The following is a 25,151-nucleotide window of genomic DNA, read 5'->3' as shown; positions in this document are numbered from 1 at the left end:
TGATATCTTCCAAATTTACATAAATCAAAGCAATGCACACTAATAATATTTAATGATACTAATGCAATATTTATAAAACACAAAAATTCAAAAGAACAAAAAAAAACATTGTTTCCTTTACCTCAAGAAACTTTTCCATCTCCCCTTTATCTTTTTCTTCTTTATTCTTCTTTTTTATTCTTATCAGGTTGGATATGTTCAATAGTTTATTTTAAGATCTTTTGATACTTCCATACTCTAGCTTTGCAGTCACCACTACCTGTAGCAAATAAGAAATAATCACCTCCTATTGGGTGATTGTTGGCCATAGTAACAGATATGACTGAGTTCTTATGACCTTGCAACATCAACAGCGGCTCTCCTGTTTCAGAATTCCAAAAGATAACACCACGATCCTTGGATCCAGATAAAATATATTCATCATTCTCTGATGTGGTCACCGACAACACAAAATCCTTATGACCTACATACGTTACTTCACAGTGACTTGTCCCATTTATGACATTGTTGTTATCTAAATGTGCCAAGCTCCAAAGTTTTACTGTTTTATCTAATGAACCAGACACAATTCTCTTCCCATCTTTTGTAAAGACAACACTGTATACAGAATCTCTATGTCCATTATTCATTTCGTTCTTTGAATCTAATCTTTCTACAAGATAGCCCGTCTCTGAATCCCAAACACAAACAGATCTGTCTAAGGAACCTGCAGCAATATATTTACCTGTATTAGGTAATGCTGCTACGGTAGTGATACCATCCTCAACAGATAAAGTCAAGGAACATTGTCCAGTTGTCAAATCCCAGATTTTCACCGTATTATCACCTGATCCTGATACTAATTTATCACCGGATGGGAAATAATCAAGAGAATAAATATCTTGTTCATGACCTTTTAATATCATACAAATTTTTTTCTCTGCTAAATCCCAAATTCTTATCAATTTATCTTCTGCACCTGTAGCTAACATTTTACCATCCGGGGAAAAACACACTGATCTAATATATAAATCACTACTATTATTATCCTTTACACTGTCGTTAATAGTTTCATTAAATAATATGATTGTAGATTGATTCAAATGCGTATTTAAAGTCTTATCATCAGATAATGAACATGCTAATTCACCAGTGATTAAATTATAAACCTGTACTGTTCTGTTACAACCAGTAGCCAAAAATTTCCCATCATTAGAGAATTTGACACAACATACTACAGAAGAATGTTCAAATGACATATATAGATCAACGTCAATACTACGTGGTAATGATGGATTATACAAAATATAGTATTCTGGTGTCACCTTTTTCCACTGTTCTAAAGTATTTACTGGATTTAAATCTAATAAAAAGTTTGGAATAGGTTTAGAGTTATTTGATCGTTCATTAGAAATTAAAATACGATTGGTATTTTTATTATTATGTTTATTGTCGTTCTTATCGGAATTTTGGGTTTCTATTTGGCTTGAAACAGTAACTAAGGCATTGCTAGCCTCTGTATTATTATTATAATCTGTATTGGTTGATACGTTAAAATTTGCAATTACTTCTTTTGTCTCTATTGCTGAAGTATCTAACCCTTGAGATACATTTATAGAAGGTGAAATAGAGGTAGAACTATCATTACTTGCATTTGAATTTGTATTTTGATTATGTTTAATATCATCAGATTTTATAGTGGACTGTGGTCTTTGCCAGTTGTTACCACAACTACTGTCATCATTATCCTGGGAAATCAATGAGTTCACCCCTACATGCGTAATTGGTGTGTTTGCTGGATGTAACACTGTATTAGTTGGCATGGCAACAGAAGCATTAACGTTAGTAGTAGTTATAGGTATAGATGTTTGAGCTTTTGTCGCATTGTCAGCTGTCGAATTGACAACCATATGAATATCACTAGTAATACTAGCAACTGAAAGTCTATTATCTGGTTGTTGTAAGGCTACTATTGGACCATCAAATGTTTGAGAAGCATTTTGAGAAATATTTTGTATTTGGAATTTTTGTTGCCATTGTTGTTGTTGAATAAGTAAAGATTGAATTTGACGATCCTTCTCTTCCAATCCCAACTTCATACGACTTAATTCTTCCTCATAACTGTCCTTCATTTTTTTATGAGCCAATTCTAGTTCATAGACAGTACTTCTGATTTGTTGCATTTCTGCCAATTGTTGGCCAACTTTAAAATTAAAATCCTTTTGGTTCTGTAATCGATATGAATTTGCGTCCTGTGACACTTTGACAAATTCATGTCTTATACTCTCCAGCAAATCATCTATTTTACTCTGTGACATAATGACGTAAACAAAATAGGCAAAAAGAAAAAAAACAAAAAAAAAAAAAGAGTAACTTCTCCTGTTATATATGTATATATGTATCTATCTCTATATCTTTATTTATCTACCCTTTTACAATAACTTTGGATACTAAAAAAATAAAATTTGTAACCACAATTTACCTCAGTAGGTCCTCTGATATTTCATGAAATTAATAACATTCTGTAGGAAAGCTATATCAATTGAACAAAAAACGTAAAGAAAAAGGAAGGGGGGTAGGGAATGCAAGAAACAAAGGTTAAGATTGAAATACATCAATTGAAGGCTTCTCTGTGCCTATTTCTCTCACTATCTCTATCTTGTTCTTTATTGAAGATGTGAACCCAACTTGAAAAATCAAAGATCTAACACAGATCTCTCCAGCCTCTGCATCCGTACACCCATTCTCGAGGAACCCACGCGGCGGGGCAACGGAGAGAAAAACATCTATGTTTTTTTCTTTTTCTTTTTCTCCAACCTCTTGAGCACCTCAATCTAGTTATGTGATGTGAAGGATAGAGGCACCAACTGCAGCAGACTCTTTGTGGAGATAGTGGTAGTGGTCAATCTGATTTAGTTGTATATACAGATCGGCTAGTATATATTTACTCCAGTTAGCATATGAGGTGTGTTGCTATTGTAAGACATTGCAGCAGACATTGAGGGACACAATTATTTCAAGTATATAAATAAAGTAGAGTGACATAAAATAAAATACATGGAATCCATCATTGAATACAAGAAATCTATTCAGGAAAGATTAGACAATGCAGATCTATTAGTAACTAAGACAGTAAATCTCAATGCCAAATTAGAATCAGAATTAAAGAACAAAAATCAGGAGATAGAACAACTTCGAAAAGAAGTAGCTTCTTTGAAGAAAACAAATCAAGATTTATCAACAAAATGCTCACAGGGAGATGAAGATTTAGAAGTCATTAAAGATTTTTTTTCGCATATGGTGCAAGTTAGGGTACAGACAGGGTCACCATATGAGGACGATCAGGGATTATGGTTTAATATATCCCAAGGTAATAATACCATATCAATAGATTATAAGTTAGGATTTGTTAAAGGTGAGGTAAAGAATGATAATATTGGTGAACAAAAGGAAGAATTGAGCGATATAGATAAGAATAAGAATACTACTGAAATTATTTATGTACCGTTGTTAAAAGAACTGTCCTTAGATGAATTAAAACTGTTACAGGAGAAACTACCAAGTTATATGTTTGAAACTTTAAGTTTCCCATTGGATGCATTGAATCAATTTTATTCAAAGATGTCCAAGTGTCTGAATAAGCGGACAAACAAGTAAATATATATAGCTACTTTCATTGTTATTTAAGGCTAAATCGGGAGAGAATAGGAAATATTCATACTTCTATTAGGTTAATATACATCTATACATTGATATTTATGTTCATACCTTTTTTTTCTTATACAGAAATGATAAATGAATTCCTTTTTTCAGGATCTTGCTTTAATATTACAGATTTTAATAATTTCTTCTTTTGATCTTTATCTTTAATATTCTTTAAACAATTATATAATGATTCACCATCTTTAAAAATAATTGGCTTTGACACTTTCTTTTCCTTTTCAACTTTTTTCTTTGTATCAACTTTTTCCTTAATTTTAGAATCTTGCTTTTTTCCTTGCTTTTTTTGTTGATTATTTTTGTTGTTTTTGTTGTTCTTATTATTATTAGTACTATTAGCAATATTATTATTGCTGCTGTTGTTGTTATTGTTATTGTTTGTTGTTTTTGATTTATTTGCTCCCTTTTTGCCTCTATACAGCGACTTTTGATATTTTTCATCTTCAGTTATACAAGAAGTATGTTGCTTGTAACTGTACCCGTCATCAAATGTCTTTGAACAATCTATACAAGTATAATAAGCATTAGGACAACGGTAATAATGCTTTTCCGTATTCTTTTTTGGAACTGTATCGTTACAAACTTCGCAATTGAAAGTAACCATTTTTTGCTGGTTATTAAATTAGATTATAAAAATAAAAAACAAAACAAATTAAAATTCTCAAAATATTTATTTGGGGATTGATAGCAATATGGTTTAAATTGTACCTAACACAGTAAATTTTTGTAATGTTTTTTTTATTGTTGTTCTATTTAAGACAAAATTACAAAAATTAAGTGAAACAACAAAAAAGACTTACTATTCAATTTGAAAAAAATAGATTGCCAACCACATCTGCATTTGCAAGGACTTCAATAACAAGTAAGAAAAGCTTTCTTTATTTATTTATCCAGTTTTGTCTAATATGGTAGTTTAAAAAAAAAAAAAAATCTGTTGCGATGAGCCGTACAACATGATTTTAAGTTTCCAAAAAAAAAAAAAAAAAAAAAAAAGAATATAAAGATTAAAAATTCACATGGAAGATCTTGATGGAAAGTATGGGATGTATGGGTTGTTTAATCATCTTTTTTCTACAATTATTTGTTCCCAACAATAATTAGGGCTGATGTTGTAAAATAGTACCATTTCCTTTAAGTATTGTTGTACTAGTATAGGGCTGTGGTAAACGATAAGGTAAAACCTGACCGATATTCTAATTTTCTCTTCGTTCTTTATCCCCCCTCTTTCTTCCTTTTGAAGCGTTTTCAAAGGAAAACAAAAAAAAACAAAATAACAAAGCCTTGCCTAAAGTGATCAAAAAGGGAGGAGCTAATGACAAGTTGGCGATTTATTAGAAAACAGTCATAACAATTAACAACCACAACAATTCAATCTCTTTAAAGAGGTAGAAAAAAAAAAGTGAATTTCAGTTCTATTGAACTACAATTGTTGTTGTATTTGTTTAGTATTCTAAGACGAATAGTCATTGATTACTGCTGCTACCATCCTTCAATTATACATAAATATAAAAAAAATATGGCTTTAGAACCAATCAATTATACCTCTCGTTCAAGGGAAATTGAGGCTGAATATCTGAAAATTGTCAAAGGTACAGATGAAACTACCACCTGGTTAATTATTGGGCCCAATGAATCAAAAGAATATGGTCCTGAAGCCACTGGTAATAACTTCAGTGATTTCTTGCAGTCCTTTGATGACACCAAAGTCCAATACGGTCTAGCTCGTGTTTCTCCTCCAGGATCTGATGTGTACAAATTGATTCTTATCGGTTGGTGTCCAGATAGTGCCTCAATGAAAAGTAGGGCCTCTTTTGCCTCTAACTTTGCTGTTGTGGCAGATAATGTCCTAAAGGGATACCATGTTCAAGTCACAGCTCGTAGTGATGATGATCTAAATGAACAAGAATTGTTGGCCAAGATGTCTAATGCTGCTGGTGCTAGATATTCCATTCAATCTGAATTTAAAACAAAAGTGTCATCTTCAACAAACGCTCCATCTGTTGTAAAGAAGAAATTCTCTGATTCAAACAATTTGGGAAATAACATTGCCTCTAACATTAAAAAGGAGGAAGAAACAAAACTTAACCCCATTTCTTCTTCTGGAGTTACTCCAACTGCCAACATCACTAAACATACTCCTGTTAAAGATGACAATGATGATTGGGATGAACCAGAAATTGAGGAGCGTGATTTAGACAAAAATCCGCTAAAGCCAAACCCATCCAATTATAAACCCATAGGCAGAGTCAATTTACAAGATGTTATTACAGAGGAAAAGAACAAACAAGATCCACGTATTGTGAAAAATGTTGTTATGAAGGGTGCTGACAATGATTCTAAGATTAATCCAAGCGAAGATATTGCTAATTTGAAGGCACAATCAAAATTACAAAGAGATTATGAAATCGATTCCTTTTTAAAGAACCCAGTTTTTAAGCAACAACATGATGATAAAATTATTAAAGGTTTTCAAAATGAAAAGTCTCCTGCTCAATTATGGGTCGAGAGAAAGGAAAAGGAAACAGGGTCCACTACAAATGAATCTACCTCTACCTCTTCCCCTGGTTCGGAAGTTGCTTTTGAGAAACATGATGATATTAAAGATTTAAGATCCAAGTTCGAACAATTTAATACTGAATCTAACAATTCTGAACCAAAAATTATTCAGCCACAAAAATTTGTTCCTCCCGTCGCTGAAGCTCAAGACACATCAAATATTCCATCCAAAGAAAAATCTGAGTTAAAAACTATTGGTACTCCATTACCTGGTATGCATGATAAAGAAATTGCAAATGATATAAAATTGAAAAATGAAGAAGAAGAAGATAATGATGACTGGTCTGATGAAGAAGAAACTCTTCCAAAGAGACAATCAGTTCCTTTACCACCAAGAAATGTCTCTAACAGTCAAGACGTAGAAAAAGAAAAAAACCAACAGTCAGAACAAGAGCAAGAAGAAGAAGAACCAGAACAAGTACCAAGTTTGCCACCAAGAAATGCTGTTCCAGAATCGAATGAGGATATTGCTCCACCATTACCTTCAAGAAATATTGCACCTGAACCTGTAGAAAAAGATAAAGAAGACATATATGTTCCACCACCTCCACCAAGAAGAAATGTAGCACCAGAACCAGAACAAGAACAAAAAGAAGAATCAACGCCATGGGCAATTGCAGAATATGACTATGAAGCAGGCGAGGATAACGAATTAACGTTTGAAGAAGGTGACAAGATCATCAACATCGACTTTGTAGATGATGACTGGTGGTTAGGCGAATTAGAAAAAACAGGAGAAAAAGGTTTATTTCCAAGTAACTATGTTTCCTTACAGGGCCATTAAATCACTAATAATCATATGATATTATATTTGTGACTTACTTTTACACTTAATATACTAACGATTTCTATAAGAATAAGATATTTATGAATACATTGGAATAATTATGTAAAGTGTATATTTAGTATATATTTGTATTGAATGTATGATATCTAAATTATTCTATATATTTTTGAATTAGTTTTGTGTCTTGCCAAGTTTAAACGATTTCATAGTTTCGTCAATGTCAATGTTTCATGATTGTGATGAATTCTTATTTTATATTTGTTTGAGAAGTGTTCTTTCTTTGTTTCTTTCATATTTTTTTGTTTATGTGTTGGAGATGTATGTGCTTTGTAACAAATTTGTTTTAAAAAGGTTACATGGATTACAATAATAAGACACAAAGATATAACCGTTATATAGAAAAAGAAGAGAAGTGTATATAGAGTTTATCTGTAATGTAATCAGTCAGTAGACCTCCCTACTACTCTAATATATAAAATGGATGATATGGTTTAGACATCTATATCTTCCAATATGATCATTTTAAAGATGTTAATAAACAAAATTCAGATCTATCAAATAAGATAACCAATCAATCAACTACATGTATATGATGAGAGCAAATAATTTCTCCATTAATACTTTAATATATGCGCTAATAGTATTATCATTTGTAGCAGTACCTGCCAAATCACAAGCAATTTATTGGAACCAGACTACATTGTCATCTAACACTAATAATGGTAATAATTTAATTGTTTTAACTTCTACTTTAACATCTGAAGATATTGAAACTGTTGTCACTTATACCGCTAGTCTTTCAACTACAACTGTTACAGTTGGAGGAGTAATTACTCAATATACTACATGGTGTCCATTGACTATGCTTTCTTTCTCTGTCTCTCAAACTAAGGATTTTTCATATTCTGGCTACTTAAAATCTTCAAATGATATAATTTCATCATATATTAAAAGTACTAGTTCTAAAGCACATTCTAAGTCTGTTGATGTCGCTATAGCTTCATCCACAATCTCTTTTGATTTTAACTCTGATAGATATCCCAGCTCCTCTATTTTTAGCCAAGATTCTGATAGTTCCTTTAGTATCACTCCATCAACTATCACTTTGCCTTACTCTGAAATGGTAAATGTTCATGCTAGTAATAATAGTAGCATATTTTCAAGAACTATCAATTATAGTTCATCTTTATTTTTGCAGACAAAGCTAACTACCAGCGCAACTATATCTAAGCTTTCTATGAGTGATAATATCACAACTACATCCAAGTTAATATCTCATAAGAGTTCAGTTCCATCAAGGGTATCAATTTCCTCTTCTATTTTTACAAGTCTTACTTCCTCATATACTTCTTTTGTAATTACAACTTCCTCAAATGGCAATATAACATCAACTCAATCCAGACTACCATTAACTTCTTCGCTATTATCATATTCACGAAGAATATCTATTTCTACTAACTATTCAATATCAACTATATCCACAATTTCAAACGGAATTGTTACTCTGTATACTACTTGGTGTCCATTAATAGGAGCTCCTCATGAAAATATTCAAAACTTTAAAAATACTATTTCATCACCCTTATCAAATATTATTACAACAACAACTTATCCAGAAACCTCAGTTAAGTTATCACCTGGTGTTAAAACTACCTTTATAATTGGATCATCATTTTCTCAACACACCAGGTCAAAAACAAATACAGCATCTGTTTCTGCAGAATTGTCTTTTGCATCATCAGCATCTTCATCTTTCTCATGTTCTGACAAAGGAAAATCCTTCACTTTTAATACTAGAATTGTAACTACATACTTACATTCTACTTTCACTACTACTGAAAAAGGTTCGGTTACTGTTGTTACAACTTGGTATCCTGTCATATCGACAAAAATCATTTCTATTGAGTCATGCTCTAAAGATCAATGCAGAGTCTCTTCTTCTCATTCTACTAACTTAGTATTACCTACACAAAATACATACCCCTCTACCATTACAGTTACTTCTACTAGGAAAATGGCATCCATAGTTGATATTCCTGAAATTAGAGTAAGGTCTTCTACCATAACCATAGATAAACAACATACTACAATAATTTTGATAGAATCATGTCCATATGGAGAATGTAGTATAACTAGAACTTTTACAACTTCCACTCCTTCGATCACTTCCACTACTCTCATTTCTAGATGTTCTAATGAGATATGCACTGTTAAGAGTTCTGATATACAAGTTTCTTCTTTTAAATTATCAAGTCCTTTAAAAATTAAAAGGAGCTCATGTTTGAGTGGTATGTGTGCAATGTCTGTTACTAATAGAAGAAAAGAATCAATTACATTGCCCTCTAAATATACTGTTAATACTATTGTACCAGTTAACTCATGTAAGGATGATGTCTGCATTCTATCTGTAAGATCGTTTTCCCCCACAAGTAGCCCTAAGTCTATTACACTCTCCATGTTAACAGAAATAAATAAAGTTACTTCCACTTCAGTCACATTTATTACTATCGAATCATGTACTGACAGTAAATGCTCAATTACTTCTTCCGCATCTTTACCTATCCATACTACCATGGTCTCACAAGGTAGTTCAATAATATCAAGTAAAATCATCTCTTCCATAATTACAGTTACTGCAACATTCCATGGAATAGTAACTCAGTATACTACTTGGTGCCCATTATTAGTCACTTGTAAAGACAGTCGATGTGAATTAGCTACTAGTACGAGCGGTTTTGTGAAAACGGTTTCCTCTCCAGTCTCAGTCTCTAATAAATATACCACATCCACTGTTATCAATGATTTGCATACTAATACAGAAGTTATCTCTAGTTTTCTTAACGGTGTTTCCACTTCAAATACTAATTCAATCATTCTATCAACGACTTCTGAGAAAATTATAGTATCACCTACTGCTAATGGTTCAAAGTTTGTAGAATCATCTTTATCGAAGATTATTACTAGTGATACTGAAACAAATCAAGAAGATAAACGAAGTTCAGAGATATATACAGGATTGCAATGTACAACTGTTCCAGAATCTACTTCTGGTAGTTTCATTTGTACTAGGTGCTCTACTAGTTTCAATTCAGTTCGTTTGATACCAATCAAATCAGCGAATTCAGAAACTTCAATAGATAGCAACACTGTAATAACAACTATAATTTCAAGCCATGAAACTACTAGTACTATTACATCAAACAGTTATAATACTGAAGTTTTAAGTTCAACATTCATAAAAAACACATATTCCATAGAGACTATTGCTTCATCACTTTCAGACTCTGTTATGAAGCCATGCAGTGATACTAACGTTTGTCATAGAGTTACAAGCAATCTAGTTACAAGCAGCATTTCCTCTTCACCACATACCATTTCATATAACCTAACGCCTTTGATTACTACATATATAGGATCTGCGAAAAGAATTCATATATTTGGTGACAGTATAATATGTTTATTATTATTATTAATTATGTGATGCAATTCAGCGCATTATTGGCATGATCATTTCGACTTTCTATTCTATACTTGAGAAATAGAGATACTCTTGATTACTAGAACTCATCATGAAATAGGCAGTGAATAAACCTAACAGCAATAACTGGGTGACCTATTAAATAAATATATAAACAAAAAGAGTATATATATCATATACGTTTATCTACAATTTTATTTAAATTATTTACCTTTAACAAATTCGTATTCAAAAGATGTGATTGAAACTTCTTCACCTGAATCTTCATCATAATCATACCATTCATTTTCACCTTGGTCAAATTGACATTCCATTATTTTACCAGAGGTTAACTGAACATCAAAGATCAAATTACTATTAAAGTAAAATTTAGTGACATCACAACCTCTACAATCTAGTTGTAGAATAACAGCAACGTTATCATTTAATTTATTTAATCCATGTTTCTTTCTCTTGTCTTTGTTAATGTTTGGTTCATTATACAAAGAATCTTCAAAGTGTTCCAAATTTATAGAACAATCTTTGCCACAAAACTTACATTTCATAAGGAACGAAGCTTCACCTCGACTTCCAGGCATTTCATGCCTTTCGAAAGAATTGATCATAATAGGAGAGTCATGAGCTTCTCTACAACTTGTACAAACAACATCAAATGTAAATTCTGCAGGTTCCGTCTCTAGGTCGTGAGGAGTCACTTTTTCAATGTTTGAGGATAAGTCACCTTTGATGGTCAAATAAAGCATCTGTTTTTTTTTTTTTTTTTTTTCTATGTCCTTATAAATACACACCTATAGTAATGAACAAGAATAATGGTTGATCCTGCAGCACAATATTGGATGAAACAAAGCGTGGTATTTGATAGTTACTGACCAGTTTTCTATGTTTTTCTGTGTATGTCTATCTTTTGTACATTTTGTTTTGACAATAAACGAAATGGCTCCTTCCTATTTGAAATTTTCAAATCGTTAATTAAATATTTCTCAGTGTAAGGCAGAAACTATAAACAGAAAACAGAATGGATCAAACGGAACAGTACATGAATACATAACATATCAAGCAGCAAATAAAGAGAGACAAACGAACTAGCAGTATTTGAATAATTTGGATGTGTATGTTTGTGTTATTGACATATTCTCTTCTACACAACATTTTACCTGAAAGTATAATCATTCCATAAAGACAAAGGAAAGCTGAGCTTTGTACAGATCTTCTACTCACAAAATTTTCAATAAATAAGTATTCTCTTTTAGAATTATCATGAATGGATCTAAAGAAGTGAATGCCAAGGAATCTGTTCCATTGGGTTTAAAGGCAAGAAGTATGTCATTTCCTAAACTATTTGGTCGTTCATTTAAAAAAAATAACCCACCAATTTCCAATTCTACTGCTGCCTCTAATCTCACGCCATCCTCCTTATCTTCATCATCATCATCGCCTTCTTCTTCTTCTTCTTCTTTATCTTTTTCTATTCATGAATCTCAAGCTATACGAAATAATTTTAATTCCATCGGTAAGAAACATGCAAACAGTGAGGATTCAAATAATCGTATTGATCCAAAACATCCAACACCAAAAACAATTGAGAATCATGTTATGAATCAGGATATATGTGAGTCCAACAACGTTGAGAATATAACTAGATTTCATAGATTTAAAAATATTTTTAGTAGTAATAGCACATCTGCATCACCCACTATGACAACAACCAATAAAAGTAACTTAGATGAAAATGGAAAAACCATTAAGAACGACAATTTGGATGCAGAACAGTCGAGAACTGGTCTATCCATATCCAGCAGATTGAAAGGTCGTTTACCTTCGTTCAATTACTTTAATAAAGAATCATCAAGCTTACCAATTGTAAGTCCCTCTCGTCAAATTAATCATGATGTAGCACAACTACGTTCGAGTCAAACAAGTGAAGAGGATATTGGAGAACCTATAGAATTGGTCCAAGAACCTTCTAATATAGGTAGGATAATGGGTATTGACAATGAAATGGGTGATACTGTTAGTCCAATAGGGAAAGCACAAGTGTTAGAGCAAAAAGAAGAACAAGAAGATTATTTTAGTAGAAGGAGAACACCATCTGCACCACTTCTTTTTAGTCATGGTAATTATAACTCTAACATTAATTCACCTAGTATATTATCTACTCCCACAGGGGACAGTTCAGTTGGTTCATCAAATATGTCATTTAGTAATGGCAATCCTTTTAGAAATCAAAATATACAGCCTTTATCGCCATCACATGAAATCACAAATTTAACAAATAGTAAAGCAATATCATATTTCCCTTCCCATTCTCTAACATCAGCTACATCAAATAACATGATTGCAGCAACTGGTTTTATTCCAAAAAACACTATAAGCAATCAACATTTGGCAAACTTTGGTAACTTATCTTTGCATCCTCGGTCATTAAGTAATATATCTTTAGATAACATTACAGAAAATGAAGCAATTGATACATTTGATGATAAAATGAATTCAGGTGTTATAGCTACATCACCTTTTAAAAAAGCATCTTCAATTGTTTCTTCACGAATGAAATTGTTAGATACCGCTGTGGAAGAAATGAATAATTCACCAACTAAAAAGCCGTTACCAATCTCCAATTCCGAGACTAAATTAGACAACACTTATTATCATGGTGGAAAGGAAGATTTGGGGAATGTTAGGCATCTTCTATCAGAATTGGACGAACCCAAACGTTCTTATCGTTTAAGAACTAAATCTTTTGGTAATAAATTTAAAAATGCTGTTGTTACACCTCAGTCTTTTGAAAAAATTAAAGTTCTTGGAAAAGGTGATGTTGGAACAGTGTATTTGGTTAGAGAAAGAAAGACTGACAGATTATATGCGATGAAAATATTTTCAAAGAGTGATATGATTAGACGTAAGAAAATTAAAAGGATTCTTGCAGAACAAGAAATTTTAGCAACTAGTAACCACCCTTTCATTGTGACACTATATCATTCTTTTCAAACTGAAGATTATCTATACTTGTGTATGGAATATTGTATGGGTGGTGAATTTTTTAGAGCTTTGCAGACAAGAAAAACCAAAACAATATGTGAAAATGATGCTAGATTTTACATTACGGAGGTTATTGCAGCCTTAGAATATTTACATTTACTTGGATTTATTTATCGTGATTTAAAGCCTGAAAATATTTTATTACACCAATCAGGACATATTATGCTTTCTGATTTTGACTTGTCAATTCAAGCACCAAATTCCAAGACACCGCAAATTATTAAGACACAAGACTCTTTAGTTGATACAAAGATTGATGGATTCAGAACTAATTCCTTTGTTGGAACTGAAGAATATATTGCACCAGAGGTGATTAGAGGTAAAGGGCATACTGGTGCTGTTGATTGGTGGACACTTGGTATTTTATCTTATGAGATGTTGTATGGATTTACACCTTTCAAGGGAGAAGATGCAAAACAGACGTTTGCTAACATTTTGACAAAAGATATTGCATTTCCAAATAATAATGATGTATCTAGAACATGTAAAGATTTGATTAAAAAATTATTAGTCAAAAATGAGGCTAAGAGACTAGGATCAAAATCTGGAGCTGCAGATCTTAAAAAACATCCTTTTTTCAAGAAAGTAAAATGGTCTTTTTTGAGAAATCAAGAACCTCCATTAATTCCAATTTTAAATGAAAGTGGTTACGAATTTAGTAGTTTGTCCAATAATAACAATAAATCCTCTAGAGGAACTGAAAGAAATTCTGAATCATATATGGATGAAAAGGATATTTTCACAGAAGAAATTGAATATGATGATGATGTGGCGGACGATGATCCTTTCCATGATTTTAATTCTATGAGTTTAATGACACCGGAAAAGGAAAATGAACCCATATTATTTGGAGATAATACTTCATATGGTAAGATATCATATGCTGTTAATACTAATAGATCTAGGTCTAACAGTAATAGGAATTTTTTTAGAAGGTAGTAGTTATACAGTAAATCGACTGTTTATTATTTTTAAAATTCACAATTTTGGTTTTCCTTAACACGATGGTGTTATTTTTGTTGATACAAACATAAATAACTATATACATATATACTAATATCTATGATTTGTAATGCAGTAATGACTATATTTAATAATATTTCAATAAATAATTTACCCATATGTTATCATGTTTCTGTCTGTGGAAATGATGATACTAATTCAAAAAACATATTAATTTTATTTTTAGAAGTTGCCTCTTCCAATAGTATAGATTTAATCTTGGCTGATATATTAGAACTAGTTATCTCTTCTTCATGTTTAATTTTAGTGGCTATTTTATGAGCATGGTTAATAATATTCTTATCAATTTTGGCTAATTTTGCTATATTTAATCCAAAAGAATCCTTACTTATACCTGGTTTTAGTTTATATAGAAAAATCACACTTTGCCAATCTTCTCCTTCATCTTGGATTTCAATATAATCCATAAAATATTCTTGCAGTAAGTCACAATTTCTTGAGTTTAGTTGTTCTCCTAGCATTGTAAAATGGGTAGTAAATAGTACTAAAGGACATTTTTCTAATTCTATAAAATATTTTAATAAAGAATATGAAATGGCTTTTCCATCGATTGTACCAGTCCCCCTGCCAACCTCATCCAAAATTAATAGAGATTTAGCTGTTGCATTTTTGATGATATGTAAAATTTCAAGCATTTCTACTTTAAAAGTAGATTGGCCCCGAATTAGGTCATCATAAGCACCAATTCTAACAAGTATGTTATCAAAAAGACTAGATTTCATTGAGTCTGCAGGAACAAAACTTCCTATTTGCGCCATTATTATGAGTAATGCGACTTGACGTATATAAGAAGATTTCCCACCCATATTAGGACCAGTAATAATATTGATTCTACCTTTATTATTATACATCTTAACATCGTTAGGTACGTAATTGACATCCAAAGATTCAATGACAGCATTTCTACCATTCTTGATATCAATAAATTGTCCCTGTGTCTCATCAAATTGAGGTCTAATATAATTGGTATTGCATGATGTAGCTGCTAGTGATAATATACAATCATATTCTGCCAATTTTTGAATCACTCTTTTAAATGGTACATATTCTTCTTTAATTAAAGATAAAAAATGTTGATATTCAGCCTCGGCTTCAATAACCAATAATTCTTTGTGATGTTTTAATTTACCAACTAATTTACTACATTCTGGAGTTAAGAATCGACTTACCATTTTAGTACAATTAATCTTGATCCAATCGTCAGGAACACCTTTGATTTGTGTATTCCTTACTTCTACCAAATAATCTACTTCATCCTTGAACATTAAATGAGGTCTCTTGAGAATTTGCTTAATATGTTTCAGTTCATTATTTAATTCTTCCCGAACTTCGTCAATATCTCTCTGTATATTGATTAAGCCATCTGACCTATCATAATTGTTCAAATTGAAAAAACCAACAACTGCTTTCTCACTATCTTTATCTAAAACTGCACTTGCATTAATCATTGAAAGTAAGATTTCAGGTTTATGAGAATAAAATAATTCATTTATTTCATTAAATATTTCATACAATAGAATTGATTGTTTATGTATTTGTCCCTCTTTGGATATTATTGAATTGTCAATATATTGATGATGCAATTTAACATGATTGCTCAATGAAGATAACTGCTTCAAGAAAAAGTAAACTTCTTTTCGCGAACTACGCCCATAAGTAATTCTGTTTAAAATATGTAGCAAGTCAGGCATACTTTTGAGCATTTGATTTAAAGAATCAAAGAACACATGTGATACTTCTTTGGAAATACATTCAATAGCATCTAGTCTATTTTCAATTTCTACCTTGTTTAATAATGGTCTCTTCAGCCATTCCCTTAACATACGAAATCCAAATGGCGTTCTTGTATGGTCCAATATCCATAGCAAAGACCCATTCTTCCCCTCATTTGAAAAAATGTCTAATGAATCAATAGTGTTTCCATCTAGTAACATGCAAATTTTAGAATCGAACGGTTTATAATTGGAATATATGGTAAGTACATTTTCGGTGTTATATTGTTTTAAATGGAAATACATAATTTTAATCAATTCGTCAATATTTTTTGGAATATTTTCCAATTGATTGATGTTTGTGAAAAATAAATTATTGTAAATTTCATCATTAGAAATGGCAGTATCATCAGTAGGAATAGTTGGTAAATCATGTTTTTGACAGTTGTGATCCTTTAGAAATTTAAGCAAAATTGCTATATAGTCATCATTTTCTTCAGTATTGTTATCAATAATCAGAACTTCGATAGGTTCCAAATATTTGATTTTTGTTAAAAGATTGTCAAAAGAGCTTAATTTTTCAAAAAACTGGTCAAAGACGATTTCTCCACTATTTAAATTCACTGAGAGAAGGGTGTACATAATTTCAAGTCGATCAACATTTGACTTATCAAGTCTCAACACCCATATACTTCTATTGTCACCGAGTAAATTTGTATCTTTATATTTAATCGATTTGGCTATATTCACTCCATAAGTAGCTTTGGAAATAACGTTGGTCACCTTTCTATCAAAGACATTTGAATTATCGTTATTGTTAGATTGTTCAACAACGCCAATTTTCAAATCGTGATGAATTAATCTTTCTAAGTTAATATTTAATCTAACATCGGGAAATGAACAGTATGCAAATTGTTTAAAGTTTTTATCGTTTGGATTTGAACCGTCAAATGTTAACTTACCCTCTATTAGTTTAATTTGTAAAATTTTCGATACAGTAATGGCATCTTGAGCAAAACATTTATATTTATAGCCTACTCTGATAACCAATATTTTATCCATATTATCCATTTTAAGTTTAAGAACTTGTTCATCTAATGGGGTTAATGTCAAGGTATGCTTATTTTTGGAAGAGGTAGACGATTTAGATGAATCTATTTTTGGTTTTTTGATCACAGGTACCGTTTCATCTAATTTTAAAGTTTCATCACGGGCTGGTAATGAAAAGTTTGGTCTTTTCAATGTTGGCTGTCTTACAATATTAGTCTGAGTATGTGAAATATCGATTTTTTGTTCTTTCTTAGAACCTTTCATGGTTATATTTAATACGTCATGAGCATCCTCTTCTTCTTCTTCATCGGTCAAAATAATGCTTGTCTCTGGTGTAGTTCCAATCAGCAAAGAACTGTCTATTGACCTGTTTGATTTCTTTTGGGTTATTGTATCAGTTTTAGTTTTATCTTTATTTTTATTTGTTTCGACAGGTTTAAAAAACCTGCTAATCGTCAATTGTTTGGCCATAACACAACAGAAACTAGATCGATGAATACAACTATGATTATGTTGATAAGGTATTGAAATAAAAAAGTAACTTCATGTGGATTCATATTAAAAAGCATGTCTCTAATGAGTGCAAAATCTAGTAGATGAGTGTTTCGACTGGCAAACAAAGTATCTATACTATTTCTAGAGATCAAAGTCTTCGTCATTTTATCGTTTCTTCTTCTATTTTTGCTGGAATTTAAAATAAAATGTTCAAATATTGTTAGGGTATACTTACACAAAAATATTTATTTCCTATTTTTTACATAGGGCTTTATAGATTTTTCGAAAAATATTGATTTTTTTAGGAGACAAAATATTGCTTTTGATTTCCGAAAAAGGAAATAACAGGCAAAAAAAACAGGAAAAGTAATAATAATTTTTTAGATGCATCACTATCTACGAAATATTTCACAGTTTGTTTTTTTTTTTTCTAAATTTTTTTTTGTTTTGAAAAAGGTTGTTTATGGATGAAATAAAATTGCTACCAAACAAAGCTAAGGTGAAACTTTTATTGATACACATTGTAACATAATATGTAGTATGGTGGTATTCTTTTTATTTTTTTTTATTGACTGTTAGTAATGAATATCTTAACTTATATCCACTAGTACATTAGTGTCTGCCAGAAGTGTTTGTTAAATATTCACAATTATTTGTTACACTATTTTCTTTCTTTTTTCTTTTTTTTTTTTAGCGGAAGTGGCTTTTTAAGTAGCGTACCAATACAATATATCTTATAAATAGTATTTCATTTTCTACCCATTCTATTATTATTCACAAATTCATAAACGCTACTAATTATTTGTTTATATATATATATATATATATTTTCTTCTCCTGATTGATTGGTTATTATTTAAAATATTGTATGGATTCTGATTCCCAAGATTTATATTCATTAGAAAAGAGGGAAGAAACTACTAATATAATTATATCATACATCAGTCTTCAACTTACAACCCTAACTGAGGTAGATTTTGATACCGTAGAAGAGAGAATTAATCATCTTTTAGATTCGAGTTCAGAATATTTGGTTATTAAATATTGGGAAAGACTTATTTTACTTTGTTCCAGTGGCATTAAATCTAATCATAATAAATTATCTCCAGACTTAAATCTATATCATAGGCTATTACTTCATTTAATACAGGAATTACCCTATAAGAGTCAAGATTTTATCGTTCTTTTGATTAAAAACATCTTTAAGGATAATCATTTCATTAAACAAACCAAATTATTATTTGAAGATTATTGTGAACTACTGTCTAATCATAACATTGATCCTTTAATTATTGATCCTTTGCAAAAACATTCCATCTTACAGACGAAGCTAAACACGAATACCATGAATAATTCAACCCTTTTGTCTCATCTAATTAAGCAATCAAATTTGGATAATATCGAATCGAATTTGACAGATGTGTTAGCCTCTTTATCTGGAGAGAGCCTGAATGATATGGTAGCATTGTTATTATCAGAAATTTTATCCCCCGGCTCTCAGAATTTACAAAAGGATGAGAACAATAATCCACAATTGATAAGTTGGTTCACTTCTCAAAATATCCCAGATTCAATTAAGGTTGGTGTTAAAATATCTAATAGTTTACATAAAATATCCAGTGAAGGTTCAATTAATTGGAATCGAGTGTTTAATTTAATTTCTACTAAATATTTCATGAATATACCAATAAAGGCTACGCTAGCATCCTTGAACTCTTTATTTTCTATATTAAGAACAGGTGACCTGATTGATCAATTTTTCAGTTGTGATTGGAATATATCTTTTAAATTGCTGTTATCCTGTTTGTTACATCAATGGAAAGTGGATGAGCATGATACAGATTCTGGTTATTTTGATCTTTTAAATGTTCCAAATATTAAGAAAGTCTCGAAAACCTTGAAAAATACACAAGGTTCTTTGTTATATTTAATGTCAATATCTGTATTGGATTTAGAAATTTTCTTATTAAGAGATGAATTGAAAGAGAATTCAATGTTACCTATGTTCCAAGAATATTTCTTTCAAGATTTTAGTTTTGTTCCAGAGTATTTATATCTAGCAATGACTCAAAATTTGAAACATTTCGGATTTCTAGTGGAAAATAGAAATATTATTGATGAAATCATTGTCACACTATTTGTCCAAATCTATCAAAAGCATTTCAATGATGATGAATATCCATTAAGTGATATGGTTTCATTTTTACCAAATAGAGACAAATTATTGATCGATATTGGTACCAAATTGTTATTGAATAAGGATATTCAAATGAATCACTATTTCAGCATTATAACAAAACTAGATAGATTAGATTATTTTGTCACTCATGTCCCATTTAATGTTATTTTCAAATATTTGCCACTATTGATCTATTCTGGTTGGAAAGGATTTGAATCTTTCATGAAAACGAATTTGAATGTTAACAATGTTTCAGTTATTCTTCATAAATTGGAAAGTCAAGTTAATGAGGGTTCAAATTCAAATTTCAATGTAGCTAATAATTTTGATCTCGGTTCGTTGAAATTTTTAATCACTTTATTGATGGATATGCCACTATCAAATGATCAATTAGAAAGGTATGAGAATTTACAATATAATATCATCATAGCCTTCCCCAAGATTATTTACATTGAATTTGGCAATGAAGATTTCAAGAATAGTGAACAATTTGTCCCCTTTGGCCCAGAGATAGAGGAAGAGATGCAAAGTTATTTGCAAAAGATGTACAGTGGAGAAATATCTATTAAAGATGTTGTTGATGTTTTAAGGAGATTAAAGGAGAGTAATGTAAAAAAAGATAAAGATGTATTTGCTTGTATTACCCATGCTATTTTAGCAGAATGTGTTTTCTTTAAAGATTATCCTTTGGAAGCCCTCGCTACAACATCTGTTTTATTTGGTTCCATGGTTCTATTTAATATTTTTAGTGGGTTTATTTTAGATGTAGCATTACATAAAATATTAGTCTTTGCTAAAGAAGGTCCTGAATCCAAGATGTTTAAATTTGCTATTCAAGCTATTTATGCCTTTAGAATGAGATTAACTGACTTCCCACAATACTGTAAGGATATTTTAAAGGAGGTCCCTGGTTTGCAAACACAGACCCAAGTTTATCAATTTATTTATGATGCTGCACAGGTTAGTGAAAAAGTTAACTCGAGTAAACAAGGAAAAACTATCGCACCAGTTGAATTAATTCCACAAGAATATTTCTTTGTTGGTGAATGGAATGCTCCAGTTCCACAAGAAACTCCGCCAAAAGCAATTACTGAAAAGGTGCTATTTATTGTGAACAATTTGACCATGGACAATTTTAACGACAAGATAACTGACTTGAAAGAATCATTACAATCAAATTACTATGCATGGTTTGCAAATTATTTAGTAAATCAAAGAGCTAAGACTGAACCAAACTATCATGAATTATATGTTAAAATTGTTACTGCTATTGGATCAGCAGCTTTCCATGAATGTATTTTAATTACCACTCTGAGACAGTTATACGTATTTATTGGAGCTAAAGACATTCAAAAACTAGATAAAAAAATTTTAAAAAATTTGTCACAGTGGTTGGGTATTATTACTTTAGGATGTAATAAGCCTATTAGATATAAGAATGTTGCTTTTAGGGAATTATTATTGCAGGCTTACAAAGAAAATAGGCTTGATATTGTGGTACCATTTGTGACAAAAATCTTAGAGAGTGCTACAACATCCAAAGTTTTCAAATTACCAAACCCATGGACTTTAGGGATCTTGAAATTATTATTGGAATTGAACAAAAAGGCTAATTGGAAATTAAGCTTAACATTTGAAGTAGAAGTTCTATTTAAGACCTTCAAGTTATCTATGAAGGATATTGAGCCAACTAATTTTATTGAGGTTCCAGATATCGTTGAAACCTTATCTGGTAGTCTAAATGCAATGACTATTGAACAACAACAGATTGAGCGTCAAAAACAGGGTTTATTAATGCAACAATATCAGCAACAAATCTTAATACATCAACAAAGACAGCAACAGATAATGCCAATGGTTAGTGATCAGCAACCGGGTTTTTTGTCAGAAAATATCACCTACTCTAATGAGGCACCATTTAGTAATTTATCTGGGTCTTCCATTTTTGTTACTCATCCAGAATTGAAACGTATTTTTCAAATAGCTCTGGCTAGATCTGTTCGTGAAATATTGGTACCAGTTGTTGAAAAGTCCTCCAATATTGCTGTCGTCACTACTAGCAAAATTGTTGTTAAAGATTTTGCTACTGAAGTGGACGAAATGAAATTGACAGTTGCAGCTCTTACAATGGTAAGACAGCTTGCAGTAAGCTTAGCAAGAGCTACTTCTACGGAACCATTGAAAGATGCTATTCGCACGACAACTCAATCTCTTATACCAAATTTGGTTACGTTGCCAGGGTCGCCATTGGAGGAATTAGATTTGGCAATTAATGATAATATTAGTTTAGCACTTAATCTAATTGAAGAGGCTGCTAGAGAAAGAGCCTCACAAGAGATCAATGAATCATTATTGCAAGCCATTGCTATTCGTCGTTATCATCAAGAGAGAAGAGCTGATCAACCTTTCTTGGATCCTAATGGTAACTTTTATTCGTTGTCCTTACCAGAACCTCTTGGTTTGAGAAATGCTGGTGTCACACAACAACAATTTAGAATATATGAAGAATTTGGTAACATGATTCCAACTATTGATAGTAATGGTATGTCTACACAAAATATTGCATTATTCAAACAAAAAATGCAACAAACTATGTTGCCACAAGATCAACAACCTTCCACTAACCAATTACAACATGATGTACCAAATATGGTGTCGCAACAATCAGTTCAACAGCAGCAGCAACCAACTGTTCAGAATCCCCAAGTTCAACCAGTAATTCAAAACGAACTTGAACAAAATCATAGAGTTTTGGTACATCTTATGGATGTTTTGGTGGCGCAAATTAAGGAAAATGCCGACAAGTCTAAATTGATTGATCTTGGTGAGCAAAATCAAATCAAGAATATAATTTTTCAAATTTTGACTTTTATTGCCAGAAGTCCACAGAAAGATCAGTTGGCTTTGAAAGTTGCACAAGCAGTTGTGAATAGCTTATTTGCTACAAGTGAAAGTTCATTATGCAGGGAGGTGTTATCTTTATTACTCGAAAAGTTATGTTCTTTGTCTCTCGTAGCAAGAAAGGATGTTGTTTGGTGGCTGATATATGCTCTAGATACTAGAAAATTTGATGTTCCAGTTATTAGAGCTTTATTAGAGGTTAAGTTAATCGATCCTGCAGAACTAGATACTGTTTTAGTTACTGCCATGGAAAAGAAAATGGATAAGTCTGTAGATTTTGCTATTAGTTTATTAAAAGATGTGGTCTTATCTGATAATCCATTATTAATGAAAATGGATTTTGTGAGAACATTAGAGTATCTAGGTTTATCTGATGACCATAAGGTTAAAAAATTCTTAAAGACATTTGAAAAGGAGAAAGTATTACCAGTACAGGATAATACAGAGATCTCTGCCACTGAAAAATACTTCCTTGTGTTTACTGATTGGGTCAAATTGTCACAAAGGGTTGATTATGACGATAAAATTGTAATGGTATTTTTACGTCAAATGGTGGACAAAGGAATTCTATCGGATACTGATGGTTTGATTAAATTCATAAAAGCTGCCTTGGAATTATCTGTCTATTCATTCAAGGAGAGTGATCCTACTAGTGATGTGTTTACGGCTATTGATGCATTAAGTAAGTTGATCATTAAATTACTAATTATTCAAGACTTTTCAGGATATAGTAGAAAAGAATATTTGAATACCATTGGTTCCATTATTCTATTAGTATTCTCTAAGGATCATGAAAGAAAGGATAGCGACTTTAATGAAAGACCATACTTTAGATTAATATCCAATTTGTTCTACGAATGGTCTAAGATTCGTGGTCATAATTTTGCTAAAATTACTGATGTAAAGATAAGAAGAGAGTTGCGTAAATTTGATAATGATTTTTACAACTGTTTTGCCTCCTTCTTACATTCCATGCAACCATTTGCATTTTTTGGTTTTACATTTGCTTGGGTGTCATTGATCTCACATAGAATGTTTTTGCCCATGATCTTAAGTCTTCCAGATAAAGTTGGCTGGGAAAAATTCATGTTATTGATTATTGATTTATTTAAGTTTTTGGATAAATATACAAAGAAGAATTCAGTTTCAGACGCTATATCTGTTGTTTACAAGGGGACATTACGTATAATTTTAGGTATATCAAATGATTTTCCAAATTTCTTAATTGAGAATCACTATGAATTAATGAATAATATTCCATGTACATATTTTCAATTGAGAAATGTGATTCTATCTGCTATTCCATTAAAGACGATGGTTCCAAATCCCTATGATTCAGAGTTGAAATTAGAAGAATTGGATATGTGTAGTGACAGACCAGAAGTATATTACAACCCAATCAATGATATATTATCAATCAAGAAGCCTGTTGACAATTATTTGCGTATCCCATCAAACTCTTTGTTGAGAACAATTATGAATGCTATGTATAGAACGGAATATGATGTTCAAAATGGCGTTGGGTATGACTTTTTAAGTGTTGATAAGAAAGCGATTAGGGCTCTTGTCTTATACGTGGGTATTGAAGCAGGATTAGAAAATGAAAGAACTTCTTCAAGTGCAATTTTCAATCCAGAGTCGTCATACTATGCTTTGTTATTTAACATGTTGAACGACGGGACAACTGAATTAAGATATCAAGTGTTGCAAGTAATGTTAGAACAGTTAAGATATCCAAACATTCACACACATTGGTTCATTTATATGTTATTGAACATGTTTAATTCAAAAGCATTTGGTGAAAGTTTATTGGAAATACAAGAAATCATGTTGAGGTGTATTTTGGAGAGAATTATTGTTAACAAGCCACATCCATGGGGTATTACTGTAATGTTTTGTCAGTTGATTAGACAGCAAGGCAATAAATTGTTAGAATTACCATTTATTCAAGCCATCCCAGAGATTGAAAAAATTTTCCAAGTTCTATTAAAATATACAATCAGTAAACCGGAAGTCGAGTTAGTTGATGATCCAAAGAATACTGAGGTTGTATCCGCAGCATCCAAATAGATAGGTAAATGAACCAAAGTAAGAAGAGATGGCATGTTTATATAAATAGATATGTATATGTATATATGTACATGTATATAAATGTAACAAAGGGCAGACAAATATTTTTATTTTGTGTGTGTGTAGAATGGTTGGAAAATTCTATAATCTCTTTTATTTATT

At 31.2% G+C, this 25,151-nt stretch overlaps 9 protein-coding genes across 9 annotated transcripts; 5 read left to right on the top strand and 4 right to left on the bottom strand.

Moving 5' to 3' along the window:
* Positions 1-206: 206 nt before the first annotated feature.
* On the bottom strand, positions 207-2,297 carry TUP1 (chromatin-silencing transcriptional regulator TUP1; the record flags this gene model as incomplete). The annotated part of the gene is made up of 1 exon (XM_064861142.1): positions 207-2,297. The coding sequence occupies one exon, from the start codon at positions 2,295-2,297 to the stop codon at positions 207-209; it is 2,091 nt and encodes a 696-aa protein (XP_064717382.1).
* Positions 2,298-3,036: 739 nt separating this feature from the next.
* On the top strand, positions 3,037-3,636 carry CSM1 (Csm1p; the record flags this gene model as incomplete). The annotated part of the gene is made up of 1 exon (XM_064861141.1): positions 3,037-3,636. One exon carries the CDS (start codon positions 3,037-3,039, stop codon positions 3,634-3,636), a length of 600 nt encoding a protein of 199 aa, XP_064717381.1.
* Positions 3,637-3,757: 121 nt separating this feature from the next.
* PWA37_004662 (uncharacterized protein) lies at positions 3,758-4,303 on the bottom strand (the record flags this gene model as incomplete). The annotated part of the gene is made up of 1 exon (XM_064861140.1): positions 3,758-4,303. One exon carries the CDS (start codon positions 4,301-4,303, stop codon positions 3,758-3,760), a length of 546 nt encoding a protein of 181 aa, XP_064717380.1.
* A 912-nt stretch (positions 4,304-5,215) lies between these two features.
* ABP1 (Abp1p) lies at positions 5,216-7,039 on the top strand (the record flags this gene model as incomplete). The annotated part of the gene is made up of 1 exon (XM_064861139.1): positions 5,216-7,039. One exon carries the CDS (start codon positions 5,216-5,218, stop codon positions 7,037-7,039), a length of 1,824 nt encoding a protein of 607 aa, XP_064717379.1.
* A 586-nt stretch (positions 7,040-7,625) lies between these two features.
* FIG2 (Fig2p) lies at positions 7,626-10,523 on the top strand (the record flags this gene model as incomplete). Its single annotated transcript, XM_064861138.1, has 1 exon — positions 7,626-10,523. The coding sequence occupies one exon, from the start codon at positions 7,626-7,628 to the stop codon at positions 10,521-10,523; it is 2,898 nt and encodes a 965-aa protein (XP_064717378.1).
* A 200-nt stretch (positions 10,524-10,723) lies between these two features.
* On the bottom strand, positions 10,724-11,263 carry PWA37_004659 (uncharacterized protein; the record flags this gene model as incomplete). Its single annotated transcript, XM_064861137.1, has 1 exon — positions 10,724-11,263. The coding sequence occupies one exon, from the start codon at positions 11,261-11,263 to the stop codon at positions 10,724-10,726; it is 540 nt and encodes a 179-aa protein (XP_064717377.1).
* Positions 11,264-11,777: 514 nt separating this feature from the next.
* KIN82 (putative serine/threonine protein kinase KIN82) lies at positions 11,778-14,498 on the top strand (the record flags this gene model as incomplete). The annotated part of the gene is made up of 1 exon (XM_064861136.1): positions 11,778-14,498. One exon carries the CDS (start codon positions 11,778-11,780, stop codon positions 14,496-14,498), a length of 2,721 nt encoding a protein of 906 aa, XP_064717376.1.
* A 188-nt stretch (positions 14,499-14,686) lies between these two features.
* MSH3 (mismatch repair protein MSH3) lies at positions 14,687-17,815 on the bottom strand (the record flags this gene model as incomplete). Its single annotated transcript, XM_064861135.1, has 1 exon — positions 14,687-17,815. One exon carries the CDS (start codon positions 17,813-17,815, stop codon positions 14,687-14,689), a length of 3,129 nt encoding a protein of 1,042 aa, XP_064717375.1.
* Positions 17,816-18,707: 892 nt separating this feature from the next.
* CDC39 (CCR4-NOT core subunit CDC39) lies at positions 18,708-24,989 on the top strand (the record flags this gene model as incomplete). Its single annotated transcript, XM_064861134.1, has 1 exon — positions 18,708-24,989. One exon carries the CDS (start codon positions 18,708-18,710, stop codon positions 24,987-24,989), a length of 6,282 nt encoding a protein of 2,093 aa, XP_064717374.1.
* Between the last annotated feature and the right edge of the window lie 162 nt (positions 24,990-25,151).

This window comes from Arxiozyma heterogenica (assembly GCF_036370985.1).
Source record: "Arxiozyma heterogenica strain weizmannii chromosome Unknown scaffold_6, whole genome shotgun sequence".
In the NCBI taxonomy this organism is placed as follows: domain Eukaryota; kingdom Fungi; phylum Ascomycota; class Saccharomycetes; order Saccharomycetales; family Saccharomycetaceae; genus Arxiozyma; species Arxiozyma heterogenica.
This window is presented reverse-complemented; position numbering and strand designations above follow the sequence as displayed.